Source organism: Prinia subflava, chromosome Z (assembly GCF_021018805.1).
Source record: "Prinia subflava isolate CZ2003 ecotype Zambia chromosome Z, Cam_Psub_1.2, whole genome shotgun sequence".
Lineage (NCBI taxonomy): Eukaryota > Metazoa > Chordata > Aves > Passeriformes > Cisticolidae > Prinia > Prinia subflava.
This window is the reverse complement of record NC_086283.1, coordinates 80930591-80954478: the sequence shown is the minus strand read 5'-3', so window position 1 is coordinate 80954478 and position 23888 is coordinate 80930591. Positions and strand designations below refer to the sequence as shown.

The window sequence follows — 23888 nt, the reverse complement described above, 5'->3', positions numbered from 1 at the left end:
CAGAGACAGTGCATGTAGCCCTGGGTAGTGCCTAACCTATACTTTACTAGCTAACATGCAAGAAGTTTTATTCAGTTTATTAATTTTCATTGCTCTAGTCATCTCATTTAGAAATAACCGAGTAAAAACTCATTTTAGAGATCTTTTTGCTGTGCCTGCTCATGTTAGAGGGGTAAAATCACTTTTTGTTTTGATAGTAAAAGTTCAAAATGCATTTGAGCAATAGAAGTAGCTTTTTCAGTTGATGTCAGCTGCTTTGAATTTTGCGGTCTCCTCCTGTGAGGCTAGGTGATGTTTTTTCTACAGTTTCTTAGATTAGAAATTCCAAAACAGCGGGGTTTCCTTTGGAAGGTTATTCTGTATTGTGATAGATGCTGTGATGTTTAGGAATCTGTTGAGAGATGCCATATTTCTAATGTGGTTTGTGTAGTACAATGACTGTGTAAGTCATTTGAGTGCTGTTGAGTCTCTTGCCTAGCAGTCATCTTGGGCCAGCCTGTAAATCACTGGGGTTTGGCATCCTCCCTTTTACAGGCAGGGCCTAAAACCTTTAACTACTTCTGCATTGCTGTTTTATTATCATGCAGTTAAATCTTGTTCTTCATCTAAGATGTCCTTCTCTGCCTTCTGTGTGCTGAATAGCTGCTGTGTGGCACACATGTAGGTTCAAAACACTGATGTGAAGACAAGTTACTCCATTCTTGTTGCTTTGACAGTGTCATTGCCCTTTGAATCCTTCAGCATTACACGTGACAAATTATTAAATTAATATTAATTTTTAGGGCTTTTCCTGGACTTGTATATTTCCCTTTCTCTGTTTATCAGTACTTTATTATAGAGGCTGGTATGTACCTCTACTTTGCAAATGATGCTGTTAAGTAGCATGCAGATCAATTCCACAAATAGCCCCCATTATGCAAAGTTTTTATGTAGAAGCGTCTCTTCAGAAGTATATACAAGCCTGCTGCCTCACAGATGCCTTCATATGTCACATTAAAATCTGTTTTGTTGAATGGTGCATTGATTGCGTTACTTGTTGTCTAGAGAGTTTTTACTCCTTTTTTGTGGAAATCATTGTATAAATGAGTTTTGGTGTACTCTTTTTTTAAATATAATGCCTGATATGTGAAATCTTGATTGGTGACTTGTGCTTTTTGTATTATTGACAACAAGATGTGTTCAAAGCTATGTTTCATTTTTGTCTTTTTAAACCTTCTTGTTTTCACTTACCTTGCCAAATTCTCATGGAAACTTTGTACTCTGAAGATAAGCTCTGAATACTTGAAACAAACAGAACAAATGTTTTTACTCATTATTGGAGAAGAACTTATTTTGCGTGGAATTTTCATCAACAACACAATTCACTTTCTGCGAAGTGTTGTGTGCGTATCTAGGGAGAACTGATGGCTTTACTGTGGCATAGAGTCATAGAATGGTTTGGGTTGAATGGGACCCTAAAGATCATCCAGTCCAACCTTCCTGCCATGGGCAGGGACACCTTTCACTAGTGTGGGCTGCTCAGAGTGTCATCCAGCCTGGGCTGGACATAATTCTGAGTAAAATGCTCTAGGCTGGAGTAGGTGAGCTGCTGTGGTCCTTTCTGTGATTCTATATGATTTTGTCATGCAGTTGTCACCTTCCAAGGTGTGGAGAATATCTTCTCAGTACTGAGTTCCAAAACTGTCTCCTATTCTGAACTGTGTAGAAAGGACAGAAAACTGGGAAAAGGAAACCAAACAGTCTTGGCCTCTACCTCCTTTGTGGTCTTCTTTTGATGGTCGAGCTGTTGCTGTGCATTATTCCACAGCTTCATTTTAATGTGTGTAATGATACAAGTCTGCCTCTGAGAATTTCTTGTGTACCATCTATGCATACTCATGGGTGATAGAAAAAGCTGATTTTCCTCTTCATCTCGCAGAGGTTTATCTGACTGTATGTACATCAGTTTGGATAGTTTGAGAGACCTTGTGTTAAAATCGCCTTCAATAATGTCATCAAGCTTCATTCTCTTTTTTGAGAACTGTGAATTTTCATTTGTCTTAAAGAAGTTCCATCATCTGCTAAAAAAAAAAAAGGTCACACATTTTTAGCATGGGAAGTGAGGTTCCTTCAACCATACGTTTAGCTGAATTCAGTCAAGATACTCTCTCTTCATCTGTAAGTGACATATGTTTGGGAAGAAAACTGTGAAATCAAATACCCCGTGGAAAGTGCTGAAACTTGCCTTGTGAAATTCCTTTTCGCCTTGCCCCCCAGAAGAATACATTAAAGTCAAAATGAAGGGTCAGGCAGTGTGAACATGAGCCTGTCTGAAAACATCAGCTCTCTTTTTAGTGGACATTGTTCTTTAATTGTTTTAAAAATACTGTTTAAGAGGCAGTTAGCTAAGAAGGAAAGGGGTCTCTTCCTCTCTGGTGTGTGTAGATCAGCTGCTGTTACTGATAATGAGGGAAGTCCAGTGTTGGCTTTGTATTCTTTTGTGCACTTTTGTTGGCCAAACTGCAAGGCATCTGGTGGCATTCTTTTATCTGTTGTAAAGCACTGCATGCACTTGGGGGCGTTTGTAAAAGTATAAACTGAAACTCCTTCAGAATGAGTGGGCATTGTCAAAATGAAATGTGAAACTTGCCAAGATCCTGGACAGAACAGCATGGCTCTTATTGCTGCATTTATCTTTGGGTTCGTATTTCATGCTTACCACTAGCAGTGCAGAACTGAATACCCGATCACAGGAATTTTTGGTGAATAAAACCAGTTTGGAACCTTTTCCTGCGTGGAAACAGCCGAAGTCCGGAATGTCGGGCAGCTGACTGCCCTCTGCTGGGCACACATGGCAAGTGCAGCGGTTTTCTCAGCGTCCCCGGGAATGCGTGAAAGATGAAGTACTCACCCCTGCTACAGCCTTCTTTTGACAAGTATTATTTACAAAAGTAGCAAATAAGCCATTAAAACCAAGCAATAGCTACATATGAAGGTGTGTGTGCTTTGTATTAGAAAAATGAAATCAGAGACTTACACTCTGTGCTAACAATATTTTGCTGTTTTGAATGCTTTGGTCATAAATGCTAAAGCAGCATTTTTTTTTCTTACTCCCTACATTATGATCCTAATATGATAAAGTTTGAAGTTGGATTTGGATATTGCTGCACTAGATTTCAAAGTCATGAGAACCTTATCCTCTTTATTTAGCATGAATCAAGGAATAGTGCATGTCTTAAAACGTTACCCAGCATGTTTTAGTATTGAAGCTAGCAGTTTGCATTTGAATTTCAAATCTCTTAATTCTTCACAATTTGGTAATTTGTTTCATTGAAATGTACTTATGTTTTAAAAAATACGAATTTTATTTCTAGTTGGAATTGATCTACTTTCAGCTTCTAATTATTAGGTCTTGAAATGCTTTTAATAGCTTATGAAATATTTGTTTTCTTTTAAACAGTACATTCTAATATGTACTGTTAAACTTTAAATTTTCAGGGCACTAATGAAGGAGGAATGAAGAGTGCTTCTTTAAAGGATTTGTGTCCTGAGGACAAGAGACGCATTGCGAACTTAATTAAAGAACTTGCCAGGTAAGAAGAAGCATCACCTGAAAATGCATTAAGTTTAAAGAGAGTCGTTTCTCTAATTAACATCAAGCAATGCAGAGCTGCATTAAAAACCTGAATATTTGCACAAGGTAATTTTTCTTTCTGGAAAAGTATGAAGCAGCCTGGTTGGTTTTTCCTTGCTTCCTGAGCCTCTAAAACAGAGGTCAAAATTTCTTGACCAGCAGTACTTCGTCGTAATAACCTAATAACAGGGCTAGGATTTTGCTTGTTGTATCAAGTTCTATAGATAAACACATTCTGCTTTTGGAAATGACAGACTTTGTTGCTATGAAACTTTGTACTGCTTATTATTTGGCAGAGGTAAGCTTTTATGTGGAAGGCCATGTTAAAGGTGCATTGCTGATATTGTGGCTGAAACATGTTGGTAATGATTTGCCTGTGTAATTTTTACTTAACCTAGACAAACTTATCGCTTCTGTTAATTTCTTCAGTTCCTACCTATTTCTTGAAAGGAGAGGTAGAAATAGTGCAAGTTCCTCAGCTTTAGCAAAAGTCTTTTTCTAAGACTAAGTCACTTTCATTCCAGTGCTAGTTACATTCTCAAAGGTGAAGGAGGTAAAAAAGAGGTTGAATTAAAGTGAGGAGATTTTGTCCTCTTTGTCCCTAACACCTCAGAATCTCTGGAAATCTGTTTCTTACAGAGTGGCTGTAAAAAGGAGAAGGAGCACATGGGCCTTTGGCAGGCTTTGCCATATTAGTGAAGAAGCTCTTGTGAGGTGACCCCAGGTCCTTTGGGCTAAAAGTTATTGTACATAGAACTTTTAAAGGCAAAGTTTTTCTAGAACTGTAGGTGCTCTGGTAATAATTAAATGCTTTTTGACATAGATCCCTTATGTCTGTGCAATAATGGCCAAGCTTTAACTGTTCTTTTTCATTTTATATAGGAAAATCTGGAAAATTGGAGAAATTAAGTGACTTGCTCAAGGTCATCCAATAACTCTCTGGTGCAGCTAGGAATATTTTCCCTCTGATTATCCTTATCCAGTGGACCATTTTACCTGCTAATAATTTGTACTAATACACGATGTCTTGCCATACAATATTTTAATAATTTCTGAAGTTCTTCATGCTTGCAACTCTATTTTATTGTGCCTTGTATTAGAAGAAGACTGTCATAAAGAGTAGATTGGTGGAAAGTTACAAATTGTCAGATGTTAGAGCTATTCGGACACTGTTGCCACTGTTGATATATAGAGGTATATTCTAATATTAAAAAAAGCCTTTTATTACATTGTTCCTCATAATACACTGCTCCCTAGTGAATAGTAGTACAGTAATTCATTCGAGCATGGGATTCTTCTTAAATCTCAGATGCTGTGATTTTTCCCTGAGGACAGTTTGATATTTCTGCCTGACATTTCTTTGAAGAAAAATAGAAGGTGCAGCAACATTAATTTTGAAAAGTAAAATTAGTGGAACACTATTATTTTATACTTAGTTCTCTTTTATTTTTAAACCTAATCATATTTTTATTGGATGTAATTAAAAGTCCTTTGCAGAGTAATAGGGAAGTTGAACTTTAATTCCGCTCACCTCGTCACTTTTTTAAAACTCTCCATAATTTTCATCCTTAGTTGTTCAATGATAGAGTTTTTACAAGCAGTAGAACATTCTTTGCTACTTTGGAGAAGAAAAAGTAACAATAGAATGTTGAAAGTTTTACAGGAACACTGTCCTGCAGTAATCACTTGGAATAATAAAGGTCTCACTTGGCCTGTACATAGTTGTTCCTTATTTTGCTACAATTTATGAATAGTAGTTGATGCTAATTCATGCACGTTTGTTGCAGGATGGTGAACAGAAATAGATTGGTCAGTAAGTAGTTGCTTGAAGGCTCATGTAAAGTGGTAAAATTCTGTTTGTGTGGAAACCAGTTGCAAAATATGATTGATTCCTGGGGCTTGAATTTCAGCCAGGTCTTGCTTGAACAGTTCAGGGTAGTGGTTGTTCCCCAACTTCTGTGACTGCTGAAGCAGACTGTACTTTTCTTCCTCTTCCTATTTTATACTTCTCTTCCTCCAACTTTCACTCGCACTGCACTTTTGAACATTGAGGGGTGTGTGCCAATGCATTTGTTAATTTGCTGAAGTGTCAGACTTTGTCTTGGTATGAGTAAACTCTGATGTTGGCTACATTAGTATCATTTTCTCTGAAAATAAAGAAGAGCTTCTGGGCTGTAAGAGCTGTTGCCAGGGATTCCAGTGGCTGACATCACCTTAGCTGTTTGGAATTTTATGGAATTGGATTTTGAGACAGGGTCTAAAGAATGGACTCAGTTGTATCCTTTCTAATCCTCCTTTCCTGACTAAAAATCATAGTTTTCAATCTGTGCTACCAGCTGTAAATCTAACCATTATTGTGCCCTTCTTTGAGTGTATCCTTTTAAGGTGAGAGTAGCAGACTGGAGCCAAAGTTTAAAATATTCAAATGTTGCAAATTTGAGCTTTTTGATTTATTGTGTCAGCAAATTTTTTTAAAACTGCTTTTGTAGAGGAATTTCTGAGAAAAATTAGTCATGCCCATGAATGCCAAAGTGCATTGTGAGTAAGTGGGGTATTCTTGAGTGTGATCAGTCATTATTTTCTGGGACAACCAACGAGGCACCTTCATGTTTTCAGTGAGGTCCTTCTGGTGTGGTGGTGAAAGTGGCACAGTAAGAACAAATTTTACCTCTCCATATAAGCAAAGTCCTTTCAAAGGAGGCAAAGAAGACTCTCACCGAGCTTTTATTCCTGCAGGGTGCTCCTGAAGCAGTGATCAGCTTATGTAATGAAATGAGCAGTGACATGGTGAAGACTCAGAAAGATTCCTATGCTCGTACTCGCTGCCAGTGTCAGGACACATTAGCCTCTTCTGAGCAGGAGCAGTGCAGGGCTCGCTGGGACATAGCCAGTTGACTGTTTAACATTAAGGACTTGCTAGACACCACACTGAGAATGATTATGAAGTACTCTAGAGTGAAATACTTTGAGTGATATGCAGAATTTGAGCGTTCTCTCTGTCTTGGCATTTGGCTGAATAGAGAGGATCGTAAGTCCTTAACAGAGAGAGTGAATGTGTGTGTGCTTGCAGGTATTCACTCCACTCGTATCTGATATATAGCCATAGTTCTGTGGCTTTGGGGCTCCAGTATGGCAGGTACATCATAAACACTTCTTTGCTGATCTCAGATGCTGTACAGCTCACATATGAAGTTTGCTTTTTGAGTGAACAGAGGCATTGACTAAGTGATGTAGAATGGTTCATTAAAGTTTAATTTTTGATTTTAGTGGTGAAAATTGGTATCTAACTATTTTGCATTCTATCCTTTCTTTCTTGAAATAAGATAAAATTGGAGAAAGCTGGCTTCCTGTTGTCTTTGCAAACAAATCTTAAAAAGCAATTTAGGTGGAAAGGTATCATCATGCCCTTATGCACCCATTTCCAAATGAGATACAAGATGGTTTTTGCTACTATTTTAGTGTTGTTCTGGCTAAGATCACTGGCATGCCCAGAATGACTTGTAACTGGCAGCTACTAAAACAGCCTCCAGACAGCCCTTTATCCCTTCTTGGGACAATGCTACCCTCTTCCCAAGACCCTGGATTCCTAAACCTGTTGTAGGGTGTTAGTATCTTTTCTATCGTCTTTGATATGAAATTGAAATTGACCAACTAAAACTGAAATTTTCTAACAAAAGCTGAAAATGGGCTTCAAAACAGAACATTAATTTAGTTACAGATCTGGAAACTATGGCACAGGTTTCAGTAAAGCTATTATAGTGTATAGCTGCTGTTTTTTCTTCCAGTCCTTAAGATCTTTGAAGGAAAACTTGCTTGTGGTTTGTATTACAAATCTTGTATGTTTGGCCTCTTGTGTTGCTTTCTCTCCTGGATTACACTACTTCATATTTAACCAAATTGTTACCTGGCTTTAACATCAAAATCTTTTCTCTTTTTTTATGTGTTATTTTAGGAGCAATTTTGTGCTGCAGTTTTCTTAATTGGTCAGGCAGTGAGACTGCAAATGAGATATCCCTAAGCTTGTCTGGAAATTACTTTGTGTTGATAGGTAAAGCATGCCCAGGATTATTGTATCACCAATCACACTTACTTTCTGTGCTTAAAAAGTCATTTGTAGCTATAAATTCATGCTGTGAAATCTAGTTTTGTATTTTGCAGGTTGCATATCATAAAATTTCTCCATTGTGTAACAATTTCAATTAGGTTTTGGGCCCATAGTGTTTTTTTATTATTTTTTTCTAATGTGTACAAACTACATGTGATGCTTGAGTAAAACGTATCATGTTTCTGAACCCTGATCCTTGGACAAAAACTCTGTTTCTTTCTTTTGTCCCCCTCTCCCCCCCTCCTCCATGGTGGTCTTCCACATGGTGGTGTTCCAGATGCCATTCTTTGCCTGGAATTTAAAACTTGTAGTTTTCAAGAATGGTCACCAAACTATTTTCATCTTTCCTAGCCAATTGGCAGACTAATACCAGTTTGGTTTTTACTAAAAGATAAGTGTTCTCAAGGAGTATAGGACTGTTCAGTGAAGTTCCCAGTGTCTAGATCTCTGTTTTTCATTTAATTTGTCTTCTGTCTTAACTAGCTGAGACGCAGTGTTCTTATTGCATTTCATTGCTGAAAGCTCATTTTTAAAAAATTTTAAGAAACAGAAGACACTGTTTTCAATTTGCTTTTTCAACACTGCCTTCAGTCAGAAAGAGCTGAGTTCTGTCCCTAGTGTAGTGTTGATGTCAGTATTATCATGGCTCTTTCTTGTGCATAGCAGTTTTTCATTAAACAAATAGAACTTGAAATGCTGTTGACTTGTGCAGTGCTTCAAAAATTCCTCCTGGAGAGTATCAGTCCTGCTTACTCAGTGGAATGAGATCAATGTCATCAGCAAACTTCTTGATCAATTCCTTCTTTAGATCTGACAAATACTGGTATCAGCAGTGGACCTGGGAGCACACAATAATAATTGGAACTGGTGAACTAGGAATTAAGTTTAACCCTAAGGCAGATGTCCTAGGAGGGCTTTTTGTCAATATATTTGCATTAAGAGTTTTTCTAAAGAGGTTCTGTAAAATAAAATTATTTATTTAAATGCATCTAGAATTATATAGGCTTTGAACTGTTGAATTTAAAACAAATCTTGAACCAAGAAGGTGCATGTCTTATGGCACAAGGTAGATGAATGTGAATGGCATACAAGAATATGTTGCAGACACTAAATAGAAGGAATACTTTCACTGATTCATCGTCTGTGCTCTCAGCTGTCAGTTGACTGTTTGATCCTGGAAGCAAGAACAGTGGATCTGGATACCAGCATGTTTTGCTCAGTGGAGCAGTTGAGCCCTTTGTAGTTATGCCTTCGTTCTTTCAGTGCTCTTTTCTGACCCAAGTGGGTGAACAGAAGGTGAAAATACTTTTGAGGAGTTTATATGAACCTTGTAATGTTTTTGTACAGCATCAGTGAAGTCCTCCATAGTTCTGCTAAAAATCATCTGTTCTTTACTGCCAGAAGGCAAAGAAATAAATGTATGAGCTATTTATAGGAAGTGACATAAATCCAGCATAATCTGATGACATTCTTGTATTCCTTTTTCTCTAACTTCCTTTTGCCACCTCCTGTGAGTAACCGTCTTTTGTATCTCGCCTGCGCTTTATGGGCTGTCTCCTGCTTTGTGATACATAAACACACGCCGCCACATTTCTTCTGAGATCACTTGCTGTTCTCAGTCATTTACTGCGTAAGATATGTGGCACAATATATTCATATGTCTGGGAGTGTGACAGCTTGCTGTGATACGTGTTAAATACAAACACAACACATGAATGTGATGCACACTGATATAAGCAACAAATCACAGAATCTAGAGATGAGTAAAGCCTGCTAGGTTTTGTCTGATTTTTCTAATGCTCTGTTCTTTCTTACCTTTTTTATTATAGTGTTGTTCAATTTTGGTGTTACTGGGTGCCTGCATGGCTCAGCATTTGTTGCCCCAAACCCTTTTGTCATACAGCATCACTCCTGCAAGTTACTGAGCAAGCTTCCTTCCTTTCATAGAATCCTGGAATGGTACTTTTTCTCTCTTTCCAGTTCCCTGCCCCACTCTTGTTTCATTCCTGTTTTTCATCCGTGTGGTCATTGAGTTCTTCATTGTGGTTTTCTAATGATTTTTTTTGTTTGTTTTTCAAAAAAAATCACACTGAGTGTGTGAGGGAAGGTCATATGTGCTGTAGTCATTTAGGTGGTTGCACTGGACTGGAGGAAATGGGCCACCGTTAGATACGAAAGTCTCTATCTGCAGACTGTGGCAAATGTGCTTTGTTACTGCAAGGATGTGTGATGGATATTCCTCAAAAGTTTGCTGCCTGCTTAGCTAAGGAGTGCAGAGGTGTTGGTGTGAGTCCAGAGTTCATACAGGTAGTTAGTTCCCTTTACTTTAATGTCTTTAATGCTATGTGGACAACCCTTTTGACAGCCTGTGAATGGAGGGGAATGCGCCTGGGAGCAGGTTGAACTCATCACACCTTCCCAGGTTGGGCCCAAGGTTGTGAAACCTTGTGCATTTGACTAATGGAATGCTTTTATGCTAAATCCATGTCTTTTTATTCCCTGTATTTTAGAAACTTTACAATTAATAGTTTGATCCAAGCTTTCAAACTGCCCTAATTTAAAGAATTTGATTATACGGATCTGTTGTTTGTTTCCCTCTAGGTTTGTAGAGAAAAAGTAGAGAAAAAGTGAATTTCAGTATTATTATTTCCAACTTCATGCAGTCTTCTTGAGCTGATACGGGAAGGGCTATGGGTTGATCTTGGAGTTGGGGAATACTGCTTATCTATAATGCACACCAGGGGTGTGACCCAGTTGTGGTATTTATGACTTTTCCACTGGAAGATCAAAACAAATCTGTGCCCTCTTAAGGGAAACAATGATATCAGAAGTATGGCTCAGTCCTTGAATAAAATATTCTGATAAGAATATTAGTCTAATGGGACAACTGGAAGGCATAGTCTAATACTTTTATATATCTTTATATGCTTATATATTTTTTTCTTTTTTCTTTTTTTTCCTCCTCTTTCCTCTTCCTATGAGATTGTTCCACTTTAGGGAAGTTGGAGTTTTCTAAAAGTATTATTGCTTTAGTCTTCTGTCACCTGTGTTGTGGCAGCTGTTTCATCATCATAAAAGACTGAACTTTGAGAGCCTTCAGCAACAGAAATTGCCTAAGTGCAGAGCAATAATATTTATTAGTCTAAGCTCATTACTTAATATTTTTGTGGAGCTTTTATAGAACGATGATTTCCAAGCAACGTTTTTTAGCATAGTTATAGGATCATCTGTGCATAATGATCTTCTTGCCTATGTGATACCAGAATAATTGTTTTTACAGCCTGCTCTTGAGGTGCAGAATAAATGATCATTGTAAGCCTTTCTCCCACTGTCATCTTTTAATCTTGATCCAGTTATTTACACTGAGCAGCAAGATACAGGGTGCCATGCTGCAGACAGAAAGGAAAATTTACTCCTGCAGCTTGATATTTGAAAATCCTCAGAAAAGAACAAACTGTTTTGTTTGGAGAAAGTTAACAAGAAAAATAATTCTTTCCTGGACCTGTATTTGACCAGTAAAGGTGAAAGAAGGGTTAGTTTATAGATTAAGAAACAGAAAAGTTTCCCAGAATTTTCTTCCTGTCATGTCAGCTAAGCTCTTCCCTCTGTGTTTTCTATCTTCATGTCCTAGGTTTGTAAGTATCCCAGAGAATCTTCATTATAGCTACAGGGAATCAGGTTGGACAAACCTAATTGTGGGTTCAGGTCCTAACTTTGTTCTTCCATGCTGCCCATCAATGTGCATGTACTCCACTGAGATCAGTATTTTTGAAAAAAAAACCCAACCAAAAAACCAATGTATTGCATAAAGTCATACACATCTTCCTGTGTAATATATTAAAATAAACATTCTGAGGAACTAACCTGCATAGGAGTGGAGAGGATGTTATCCGTTTACCTGCAAAGTGGTGGAGGGATTCAGAAGTCAAGCACTGTGGTTATGGACATATATTTTATTTTTCTCAAATTCTTTTCAGGGTAAGTGAAGAAAAAGAAGTGACGGAAGAACGGCTGAAAGCTGAGCAGGAGTCATTTGAGAAGAAGATCAGACAGCTAGAGGAGCAGAATGAACTCATCATCAAGGAAAGGGAAGATATCCTTTAAAAATATGTGCAATGACTCCGAAATAAAAAGTGAAGTACAAAGAAATAATTGTTCTAATTTATGGCATAGAATAAATCTGCATGTGCTGCCTTTCAAAAGCAATCAGAGAGATGACTTGTCAGCATGTGACACTGGTTCATTTGAGCTTAAACTACCATCCAGCTGTTCCTATGATGTTGTTTTGCTATGAAATAGATATTTGTCAACTAAAAAATGACAATAAGGAATTTACACATTTAAATATGATCATAGATTTTTTTTTATTTCTGTTAGGTGGTTGTAATTTAGGTCTAAAACTTGCATGGTATTTCATTTCTCTCCATGTCCAGAGAGAGGGAATCTACACTAAATAGATATAAATTAAATATATGTACTAGGAGATTTAGCTAGCTTAAACTTTTTGTTTGGTGTAGGGTTTGTTTGTGTATAAAAACAGTTAGCAGATTCTCTTTTCTTGCTGACTGTGACTTGCATTTCTTTAAGGTGTGTATGCTTAGTACCAATCCTGGAATATCACATATGAAATCACTATTGTAGGAATTGCAGTTTTCCTTTCTGAAGTGTGACAGACCTTTACAAAATTCTCTTGTTTATTTCTCTTCCAAATCTCAGATATTGATGCTTTGTTGTTAAATTTCTCAGAGGGCTAAGGATTGGCTACAGTGGGATAGGGAAGAGACAGGGTTACAACTACAGGAAAAGCAAATAGTGTGTGATTTATTGGGAGCTGCATTGCTAATAGGGAGGGTAGTAATGTTTTCAAAAGCATGATGGTTTGTACCAGCATGCAGTACAGTTTTCAATCCTGAACCATCCCTTGTTCAAGTTAAAAACAAAGTTAGTGACAAAAAGAGGCCGTTCAAGCTATGGGCCAGTGTTGAAACAGAAATAGAGATAATTCAGAAACTTAAACATTAATTTTGAGGAGGGTTCTTGAAAATTCCGGCAATCCTATTTCACAGTTTAGCACTGGGAGGCTTAACAAAAACAAAGCTTTCTTTATGATGGAACTTGCTTGGCTTAGGAAAGGAATTCAATGATGTGTGGTCTGTCAGGAGACCATTGCCCTTGATGACCTAGAACATCCCTTGTAGCAGAGTGGCTCTTCTTTTTCTGGAAGGAATTTTGTCTGTCCTAAATAACAGACACATCAACAAACTTAGCTGCCTGTGAGCTGTTACTGGAAAATATTAGATCTGAGATATTTCAAGAGCCATCAGTTGTGACAACAACTCTTTGACATTGACTTCATTATTTTGTTGTATATTAAGTTGAGTGTACTCAGCTCATGAATGTGGATGGGATGCATATTCCTGATTTTTTGTTATTTATCCACACAAAGCTTTCATTAATTCACATGAAGTTTATTTGGCTAGTGGAAAGTAGACATATTTGCTTTTTTATTTTGTTGTTTGGATTTTTTTCCCTTTCTCTTTTTTTCTTTATCAGAAATAGATTGCACAGGCATGAATACTTTTCCAGGAGTCTGGTAGATATAGCAGAAAGTTAATGCATGCAATTTTACACTTCATAAAACTGTGTAAAACCCAGATATATAAAACAAGGTTATAATTTAAAACAATGTAATTTTAACTGCTGCAATACTTGCCTATCATACATGAATGATTCAAGATTTTCAGTGTAACTCTGATCACTTAATTTTTTAAAGCTTGTTGCAAAGACAAGGAATAGTAGAAATGACTTGCTGAGGCTGAATACAGATTATGGCTATTTCAAGTACAGCAACTTGGAATTCTTTAAGTTCTGGATTCTAGTGTCCACTTGCAAATAAGATATCAGGCATATAATACCAAAAGAAAAAAAATTTGAGTCTGTTAAAATAATTTTTTTTCTCACACAGCTAATTTATTCTCTATAAGATAACTTTATTTTCTGCAGTATTTAAAACTACCCTGCAGTAATAAATTGGTGCTTCCGATATAACTGTAGCTGTCCAGCAAACTGCAATTTCAACTTGGTAAGGGTGTAGTTCAGTTAGCATGGGGACTGTGTGGGTTTTTTCAGCAACATGTGTTTTTGTTGTTTTCTTTTTTGTTTCCTTGAGATTCTTGCAGAAGTATCGTTTGGTGCTTGAAATCCCTACTTTGAGGAAAATCTATCCTTATTTTGTTGTGGTTAATTTTTTTTACCCCTGAAGAGCTGTGAAGACCGCTCTGTTCAAATTTGCTGCTGCTGAAGTATGAGAGAAGCTTTGGGGGAAAGGAGATGGGTGGTACGCAATGATCTCACTACCAAACTTCAAGTAACTTATCAGCATTTAAAAAACAGCATCTGTCTGCAGCCCAAGCTGACGTTTACTTTGGATCTGCGTAGTGTTTTCTGGGTAGGGAACAACTACTAAAATTTCACGCAGATTTAGAAGTCATTTCTACCTTTCCTTAGCTGGTGAAACTTTGAGTACTTAGTACTATGGTGTTAATGGAGAGCAACAGTAATGAGCATGCTGTGAACCGTAAATAGTCCAGCCTATTCTCAGGGTTGCCAAATACTTAGTATCACAGAATTAAGGAAGATTAGGCATTTCAAGTAGTCAGTTGGCCTACACCTTCTTCCTAAAGCAGTATTTAGGCCTATCATATTGTCTTATAATTTGGTCAAAAGTAGCTGTTTTGGCTTCGTTTGTCTCATGACATTTACACTTCAGATCGACTTCGTTCACAAGAAACTTTATCCAAAGTGTTCCAAAACCAAAAGAAGATCCAAACTTTGTTTTGTTTGTAGTAAACTCTTTTGCCTATAATAAAATAAAATGGAATGTTTTTGTGCTGCTGTTCCTAGAAGATGTGGCACTTAGTGGTGTTCAAGTATGCATGCTGGGATGACATCTCTTGCTGTTCTTATTAAAATTTGCCCAGTTGGGCTGAACTGGATAATTCCAGTAACAGCTGCTCATGCTCTTTTCATGCCCTCTCCAATGAAAGCACCTTACAACTATGAAGATGATAAAGTGGTGGGGAAAAAGATCTCTTTCTGAAAGTGAAGTTTACGTAAAAGATAAAGATAAATGTAAATTGCATGTGTGTTGGGAAAGTGAGATCTAGAATGTGTCAAGAAAGAAGGACTTGGAAAAGGACGTTGGGCTGGACATGACTGATGTGGAAGCAACAAAAACCTGTGACTGATGGGTTCAGAAGTGTTTGGGATAAGCAGTCAGTGTTAATAAGAGCCAAGATGGTGATCTAGGATCAGTCAGACAATTGTAAGACAGCTGATGCAAGCAGGGATGTGTCTGCTTAGGGTATTCAAGCAGTCTGAACTTTTGAAACAGAATTTGGGACTAAGTGCATGTGAGAAGAATTGCCATGTGTAACCTCCTGCAGTGTCTTCTACAGCATCTGCTTTTGGTATTTGTGTTCTCTTTCTGCTGTGTGGTGACTAAACTGCTTCTAGTGGCAGTCTAGATTCTCACATTCTCTTTGGAGTGTGTGACATGCAACTTCCTTTTTATTTGTGTTATTTCATTTGCATTTTCACAGTAAGGGATGGGCAGTATGCTCCATGTTATGCACTTAGACTACTTGTGCAGCATCTTTTTCCTCTTTTGCTAGGAGCTGCTAATAGAAAAGCTTTTGGCTTTCCTTTTTTTCCCTTGATGTATTTTCAGGCACCTGGTATTAATTTAGGTCCCAAATATAATTTAATTTAACAATCAGGAAAATATCCTTTGTAAGATGTCCCAATACTGTCATGATAGATGTCTTAGAAAGAAAATTATAATGAGATTATTAAGAAACAAATACTACTGATACTTCATAGCTCAAAGAAATAATGTTGTGATCTTTAGCTTTTCTTCTTATCACCTTGAGGGATTTTTTTCATGTAAATTTGATGCTGTTGTATAAATGAAGAAGAAAAAGCAGCTGTAACATTTCTGTAAAGACTTATTAATAGGTGAAGAGGATACTTCTTTAAAAATTTTTTTAAAAAATTGTTAATTCTAAGCTCTGCTTAAATTATTATTATATAGACAAAAAATAGGCAGATAAAGGAAAGAAGAAATTATGTTCATTATGAACCTTTTTTCTTTTTTGTAGATTTAAACTAGTCAGCTGTACTATGCTGCTGTTTTGGTTTTTATTTAGAGTGTACCTGTGTTACTTAATGCTTTGTGTTGGAATTATTTTCTGACTGAACATAGACTTAGAAAATGTTTTGACCCTAAAATATCATGTAGGTCCAACTCTGAGACAGGGACACTTCCCAGTAGACCAGGTTGCTGAAGACCTAGCCAAATTCACACAACAAATCCTGGATGATTTACTTGGTTAGTCTTAAAATTGATCATAGACTCAGTTTACATATGTCCTTAATATTATAGATCTACTTAATTAGTTGGTTTTACATGCAGTTAACATTAATATTAATTTAACTAAAACAGTTCATTTGCTTATATTGTTAGTGAGACATAGAATATTAATTTGCTGGAAGAATAATGAGCTTTATTAGCATTATCTAGAGATTTTAATAAAATGCTTTTAGTTTTGCCATAGTACTGTTCATTACATATGTCTTGCATACATAAATTAGGACCACGTACATATTTTGTCCTTTTCCTATCTTGCTGTGTTAATGTAAAATTCGTAGTATTTTTCAGAAGAAAAAGAGTTAGTGGCTTGCCTAATGCAAAGACAAAATGGTAGAAAAAGGACATGTCAGAGTACCGAATTTACTTGCCCGTTCTGCCTTATTTTCCCTATAATTTGATTAACTTGATCTTCTGAAAATACAACACTTCTGCTTCCTTTCCTTTTTAATCAGACCCACCAAGTTGTCATCACAGGTGAGGGAACAAAGGTGGTCTTGCACAGGAAGGCTTTGGCCGTGTGTTTTGTTGCTGTGTGGTCCCAGTGTCCTGCATGGCAGATCCATGTGTGTGTGCCTCCCTGGGGCTGCTATTGCCAAGGGGACAGTCTGCACTCAAAATGACTGCACAGTGTTGGGGGAGGCGGGGCACAGACATTAACACTGAAGTTAGGCATCTATATATAAAAATGGGGCCCTGCCTTGCTGTTCCCCCACCATTTCCCCCTAAAAAAAAAATAAAAAAAGACCTGAAGAAAATTTCTTTATAAAGCAAACTTGCCATTTTCAGGAAACCTGAGCTTTTGAAAGTTTGGCTATTTATTTAAAACTCAGTAACAATTTTAGATATTAACTTTGGCTAAGTCTGTTCCTGATAGTATGGTTTCTGACAAGTTATGAACTGAGGGTTTGAAAATGACTGTCATTATTTTCTTTTTATTTCTTAACTTGGCTTCCTCAGCTTATCATTTGAAGTTTTTTCCCTTTTTATTTTTCATATGTGAAGGCATACTATATGTCTTCTTGTGCATCATAATTTGTTTGAAGGTGTGTGAGAAGAATGGAAAATCAGTATTTTGCTTCTTTCTTCCATTATATCCAACTATTTTACTCTCACTGTATTTCTCTCACTGTTATTTCAGGTATCCTACTAGTAAATGTTTCTAAGCAACCATTGTGGTCTGTTGAAAAAAAGCTGCACTTTTTAAAAAGTCCCTGAATATTTATATGCTATTCTGTAACTGCAGTTTTGGCTAAATAATGTATGTATTTATGAACTTAAATGTAGAAGAATCAGTCAAGGGCTATTGGGTAAATAAGATATTTTGAATTTTTCATGAACTTTTAAACTAAAACAAGGTGAAACATACTGTAATGTGAGTATTCAAATGGACCAATGACTGGAGATTCATTTGAAGCTTTCTATGCTTAATCCTACTTAGTGCCTTGTAGCACAATCTAGCAACACTGTCCATGTTATGAAAACACCCAGAATCAGCAGGCAGCATCTAAGCAGTTGACAAAAGCCTCAGTGGAGTATGAGCTGGACAGGGTCTTTGCCCTAACACTCTGCACTCAGTGGTGCAGAATTGTGTGTGAGATGGTACTGTCAGCATAGCAATACAGCTGTGGAATGGGAGAAGCATATTTGCTCTGTGTTTTATACGAAGGGTGGAATGGTCGTCTGCGTGTATCTAATTGAAGTGGAGGTGTTCCCACCCAAGGGCTCTTGTATAGAATTTTGGAGTTCCCCTGAGGTGAGTGTTGTTGGCTGGTAGCATTCTCTCATCTCCCATGTTTCATCAGGTTTTTACATTGTGGTGATCTGCACCTGGTACTAGAGATTTGATGATTTTGAAACTGAATAAGAGCTGGAGTTCTGCCCTGCCAGATTGTTGATACCAGTGAGTTAGCTATAAGCTTCCCTGACAGCCTGTCTCCCAGCTCTGAGTATCTGTTGCACAATTTGTGATGCTATCTACATTAACTGAGTGGTGGTCGTGTCAGAACTGGATATGATGATGGCCTGCCCCTGTCTAAACTAAACAAGAGACACCTGTCATTGGAAATGCTCCTTCAGCCATGGCAATCTCATATATGAGTATCAGGTGTTTCAAGGGAAAAAAGAGAAGTAGTTCAGGTAAAAAAAAAATTCTATGTAGGAGTCAGGCTGGTCAGTTTAAGTGTCTCAGGTGAAAGATCTTTCTGCTTTTTCCAGGTACTTAAACTGACCAGGCTATTTACCTGACTGAATAACCTGGTTCTGTGGTTATTGTTGAAACATTTGACTTCAGGCACGTGGGCTTTCAAAGTGATGTTTGAGTTAATTTTTTTTTATGACATTTTACTCATTTGGAAACAAAAACTGAGATCTTTTAAAAGGAGGCACAAATGGGAAAATGAGATCATTAATTGTTGAAGCTGGTACTGTAACAAATTGACTAGAAATGTGGATTCAGAGAAATTGATGTACTTTATCCTTCTAAACTAAATGAATTCTCCATCTGCTTCAGCTTCTCAACTATAATGAGGACGAAGGGCTGACTCTGCGATTGGTTTCTCTGTCTTCCTGCACCGTTTTGGAAAGTTTAAACATTTCTTGCATAATTAAATACACTTTCAATAAATCAATCTCATAATAATTGTTGTTCAGGAGAGTTCATTATTCAGTTCAGTCTTTTAAATTACTGTTCTTCTTTAAAGGATTCTTCTGACGTAATGGCTTCTTCTAAATCCATTTGCCATGGTCTGGCTTGTAATTACTTTAGATTTGAAGAATAAAATGAATGGCTTTATTATTAATCAGTAGCAAATTTGTCTTACTGTTTTTAGAGTGGCCTTCACTCATGAAATAGTTTTAATGGTCTAGATAGCAAAACAGTTCATACCTCTCTTTCAACAGAGATTTAGTGAAAGCAGTCAGATAGTTTTTTTCTTCCATCTCTCTCCAATTAAACATTTGTCACAGTGGCTGTCATCATGTGTTTGCTGTTGTATTCTGTGAGCTGCTAGCTCTCTGAAAGCCTTGTTTTGCTGCCTGCTTTTAGATTGGAAATTTTTCAGGGTGGGCTAGGCTTTATTTTTGCCTTATGCTGTGTGGAGTACACTGCTCTTAAGAATACCATTAATTTAACATTGGCTATTACAGTGGATGTTGGCCTGTAAGAACTTTATTGCTATTCAAGCATGATGAAAACAGCATCTTAACCCCTTTTACTGATGTGGCATTTCATGGTTCTTAGTGACAGTGCTTTTGTAGTCAGGAGTTGCAAGTCTGTGCCTTCCCATAGCAAAATGCTATCTTGTTTTACAGCAGATGAGACTGGACAGGTAACTGTCCTACATTAGCCTTCTCCATTTGGCATCAGCTCTTTGTCCATAGTCTCTTGTAAGGTTATTGAAATTCATCTTTAATTTTAAATTGTCAGTCAATGCAAAACATACAAATGCATTTTTAGCCTTTCTAAATTTCTTAGGGTCTAGTGTATGTTACACTATTCTCTCATTTCCATGGACTTCTTAGAAAATGAAAGTGGGTTAGTTGTAGAGTTGTAGACATCCAGTAAATCTCAGCTTTTAATTTCCTTAGGAATTCATTACTGTAACAGCACTCTTGGTTTTGTTTCCTTTATCAGTTGTGATGTTTAACGAGGGCTAAGAATTTTGAGTAATACTGAGGAGTCAGAAAAAACATCCAAAGAGGAATGACTAGCATCCTTAAAGTCTTAATTCCATGACTCTCTAGGAGGTTATCAAAAGTGTAAGTGTAAAACTGGATGGAATTTATCTGGATACAAGAACTTAATTGAAGACTTCCACATATACCTTTTATCCTTAGTTCTACTGGCATTACACCTCCTTTGGTCTATCTAGTTTCAGGAGTTGTAGTTTTTCATTTCACATTTACAGTTTTCAGTTCAGATCCTAGTATGCATGTATTTATTTAAATACATTTTTAACTGTGGTAAGCTAAATGGAAAGCTTTTACTGATGGCAATATGGTCACTTCCAGTGTGCATATGGCAAGAGATTTACATAAAGGTCATCCCCTTTTTGGGACAAAAAATACCCCAGGGTTTATAGAACAGGGAGTACAGTTGTAGTAATAAGGATTATGTTGCTGATAAGTTCCCCTCAAGGCCCAGTGATGCTAATACCCCTATATTTTGTCTTTAAAGAAAACTGCTGAGAGGCAATAATTTTTTTTTTGTATGTGTCCCATTTTCATTAATGCATGGTAATTGATGGAGTTGCAGTGACTTGTAACAGTAATGAGTTCTAAACATAAGAATGCACTCCTTTCTAATAAGTGAGCACTGCTGGGGTTTAAAAGCGTACTAAATCAGTTGCTTTAGTATGAATTTATTAGTTTTTTTCAGCATTAGCTTTAATAGTAGTTATTTACATAAGCGTACATCCCATTAACCGCCATCAGGGCTGGAAAACATGCTGAACTGTTCATATTTTCATATAATTATTGAACATAATGGTATCATTTGCATTTCTAAACAGTGATGTTTCTGTCAGGCTTGGAAATAGTGTCTTTACGCAGTCCCTATTTCACATCCACTTATTTGACATCGTTAAATTTTATGCTAATGCGCTTCCCTAGAATGTCATCAGTAGGACAGATGCTTGCACTTTAATATACAAATCAGTGATGCTTTTCCCTCCCCCCTCCCCTGAACTGCAAAAGAAATAAAAAAGCATATCTGCACTTTTTAGATATATTTTGTTTCATTCTAAAGAATCTATAAGAAATGAAACTTGGCTTTCACCCCCATTAGTCACTTCCAAATGCTGTAATAACAGATACCTTCATTGTGAACAGTGGGAAACTGTCCTCTGCCTGAAGGAGAAAGAGTCTCCTAAAATTCAAGGCAATTATGTTAAAATAAAAACTGTAGCCCTGAGCTTCCCACCTGTGTAAGGCATGGAGTCTTACAGAGCAAGCAACTGGTCAGGCAGTGGTCCATGGATTTGCGTACCTGCCAGCAGAGCATGGCTATAAAGAAGGTTAAGGGAGGGAGCAGTTTCACCTGGTAGGCTCTGTCAGCAGAAGTGCATTTTGAATTGTCCATTGTCTGTTTTTTAGTCTTACACTTAAAGTATTTTTTTTCATATTGCATACAGGCAGAGGTATATGTGCTCTTGCCAGCTAAGCGGATGGTAGCTGTATGAACAGTGTTGACTTTTTTTTAATGTTTGTAAGAGCTTTGATGCTTGTACTGAAGTCAGCACTGAAAACTCACAAACCTGAGCAACATTGCTAATAGTTGTAGGTCTGAATGTGGAAACAATGGAATAAAAATAAATAAATATAATCAGCACCACCACCAAAACCACACTGCTTTTCTTCCATTTAAAAATGAAATTAGTGTGTTGCATCTGGTTCTCTATGAATTTTATCTCGGGATGATTTGCTTAGCATTGTGAATAGAGTGCTAAAGTTAGATGCAAGTGTATGCAACCTGTAGTATGCAGCTGTGGTCACAGAAAAAGTAACTGTTGAGATACAGAGTGTGTTGCTTGTGAGCCAGACATGACCCATGTGAATGAGCCTGGAAATCCAGTGGATCTCCAGCTCAGTTCTCTGCTTTCTTGACTTACCAGATGTGGCATTGAGCAGTTCTGCTGTTTTCTCTCCTACTCACCTGTTTAAACTTTTGTGATACTGCTTGCTGGCCTTTGTGTGACATGAAGGTTAAAGCATGTTATCTTAGTTATGGCATTTCATTGACATGCTATGAAAATAAAACAAAAAAGTTTAGGGTCAAAGAAAAGACTGAGAGAAGTATATTACATAGTATATTTGTAATTTTCATTGTTTTATACATAAAAATACATGTTAAAGAATGCCTTTCTCGGTCATGTCTTAGAAGAAGTTTGGAAGGAGGCATCCAAGTAGAAAAAGGTACTCGGAGTGAAATAAAAAGGCCTATTTTATCCGTAAAGGGCCATATGAGCAAACTGGAGATATACTCTAATGGGTTTTGGGCTTATGGTGCCTTTAATTATAGATGATTAACAGTTTCCTAGTTGCTTTGCAGACAAGTATGGAGACAAAAATCCCTGCTGGGAAATGCTTGCAGTCTAAGAATTTGTTCTGGTGGTGTGTGTAGAGGTGTGTTTTAAGTCATGAGAAATAGCAATATTAAAACAGTAACAAATTTTGCTTTTAATACATCAGAGGGAGCCACAGGATTTTTGAAGGATTTCTGTCAGAGTTTGAGCTTGCAATAGGGCAACCATTTTATAGCAAACAGTTTGGAGCCAGGTGCTTTTTGTATACCTTTTACTCAGAATTAAATATGGATACACCAATGTAGACTAGCAAATCTGTAAGATGTGCTAATTTCAGCTGCAAAGTATTGGGAAATTTAAAGAGAGCACCTCTGGCATGTGGAGCAGACTGTTGTACTGCAGAAAGTCTGAGCTGACCTCTTGTCAATGTCTCACTTAAATCCTGAAAAGAAGACTCTAGGTAATTGGCAAGTATCCTTATTTTAATATGCAGCCATAAAAAGGTAATGCATGATGATTTTTAACATCAGAAGATTAACATTTTACCTTAAAATAAAATATGATTAACTGGTACAGAATTAAAAGTAATAGAACTGAAGTACTCAAACTCTGACTCTGTGGTGTCAGATTATGTGTCGAGTGTGACAGTTTAAGTACTGAAGTGATTTAAAAAATGATTCAGCTGAAGGATGTATATCCAAGTAGTGAGAATAAAATGGAATAAAACAATTGTGGTTATCAAAACTTTCTCAAGATGTCGTGGCTGAACCAGGAGACCAAAGTGTGGTGTTGTTTACAGTGACTGGGTCTTGCCCAGGTGCCAGTGCAGATCTAGTGAGGGAGTAGTGCATACTGTAATGGCATCCTAATCTATAATTTTATGCCACCAAGTCATCATTATGCTTACATTTATACTCAGGCCAAGACTCTTCTTGGCTGCTAGGTTCATCTACCTCCAGGAAGGCTCAAATATGATTAATTTAGCAATGCTACTTTTCTTTCAGCGGTTTGCAGTCAGCCAGGCTTTTTTTTACTCCTGTACGGTTTCATTTTCTGGTGGATTGGCACGTTTTGATACATGAAGTACATATTTGCTTTCTGAATTACTTGATGTTACTGTTTGGTAATGTGAAAAAGCCATTGTGAAGGTTTGTCATTTGACTTCTGCATCTTTTAAGTCCTTGTTAGTAAAAATGATGCTTTTTTCCCCCACCTAGTAGTTCTGTAAACTCAGCTTGGAATTTGACAATGAAGTGACATCTTGCTGTCTTCTGAAGTCCTGTAAACGAATTTTTAGAGTGCAATTTGGGCATTTAGTAATCTTGTAATGTTGTTTTTGGCATGTTTGGGCACATTAAGCTGTGAGACTTTGAAATTGTGTAGGAAGAATCAAAAGGAGGATTGGAATATGGCTGATTCCAAAATGCAAAAATAAAAGAAAGAGTAAAGAAAACTTACTATGGTTACAAAGATTGGCAGGTCTAATTTTGTTTACATCCAGAGAACAGAATACTGAACTAAGTGTGTTGCTTTCAAATAGTTTTTCAGAGAGTAGAATTTTAGTAATTATATAAAAATGCAAGCAAAGCATTTAACAGCCTTTATAATATATTTACTCTTCCAGTGTGGATTTCTTCATATTTCATTATCTTCAGGGAGAAATTTTTGGTTTCTATAAATATTGCTGGATGCATTGATGAAAGATCCTTAGATGATTTT

General features: G+C 37.0%; 1 protein-coding gene across 3 annotated transcripts in view; it reads left to right on the top strand.

The window, feature by feature from the left end:
- The window catches only part of KIAA1328 (KIAA1328 ortholog), a 176367-nt gene that overhangs the window by 6669 nt on the left and 145810 nt on the right, over nt 1-23888 (top strand). For all 3 annotated transcript variants that reach the window (XM_063423521.1, XM_063423520.1, XM_063423522.1), the window contains 2 exons: nt 3478-3572; nt 11696-11811. In XM_063423521.1, the coding sequence (XP_063279591.1) occupies nt 3478-3572; nt 11696-11811 (211 nt within the window). The remainder of the gene's footprint in view (nt 1-3477; nt 3573-11695; nt 11812-23888) is intronic.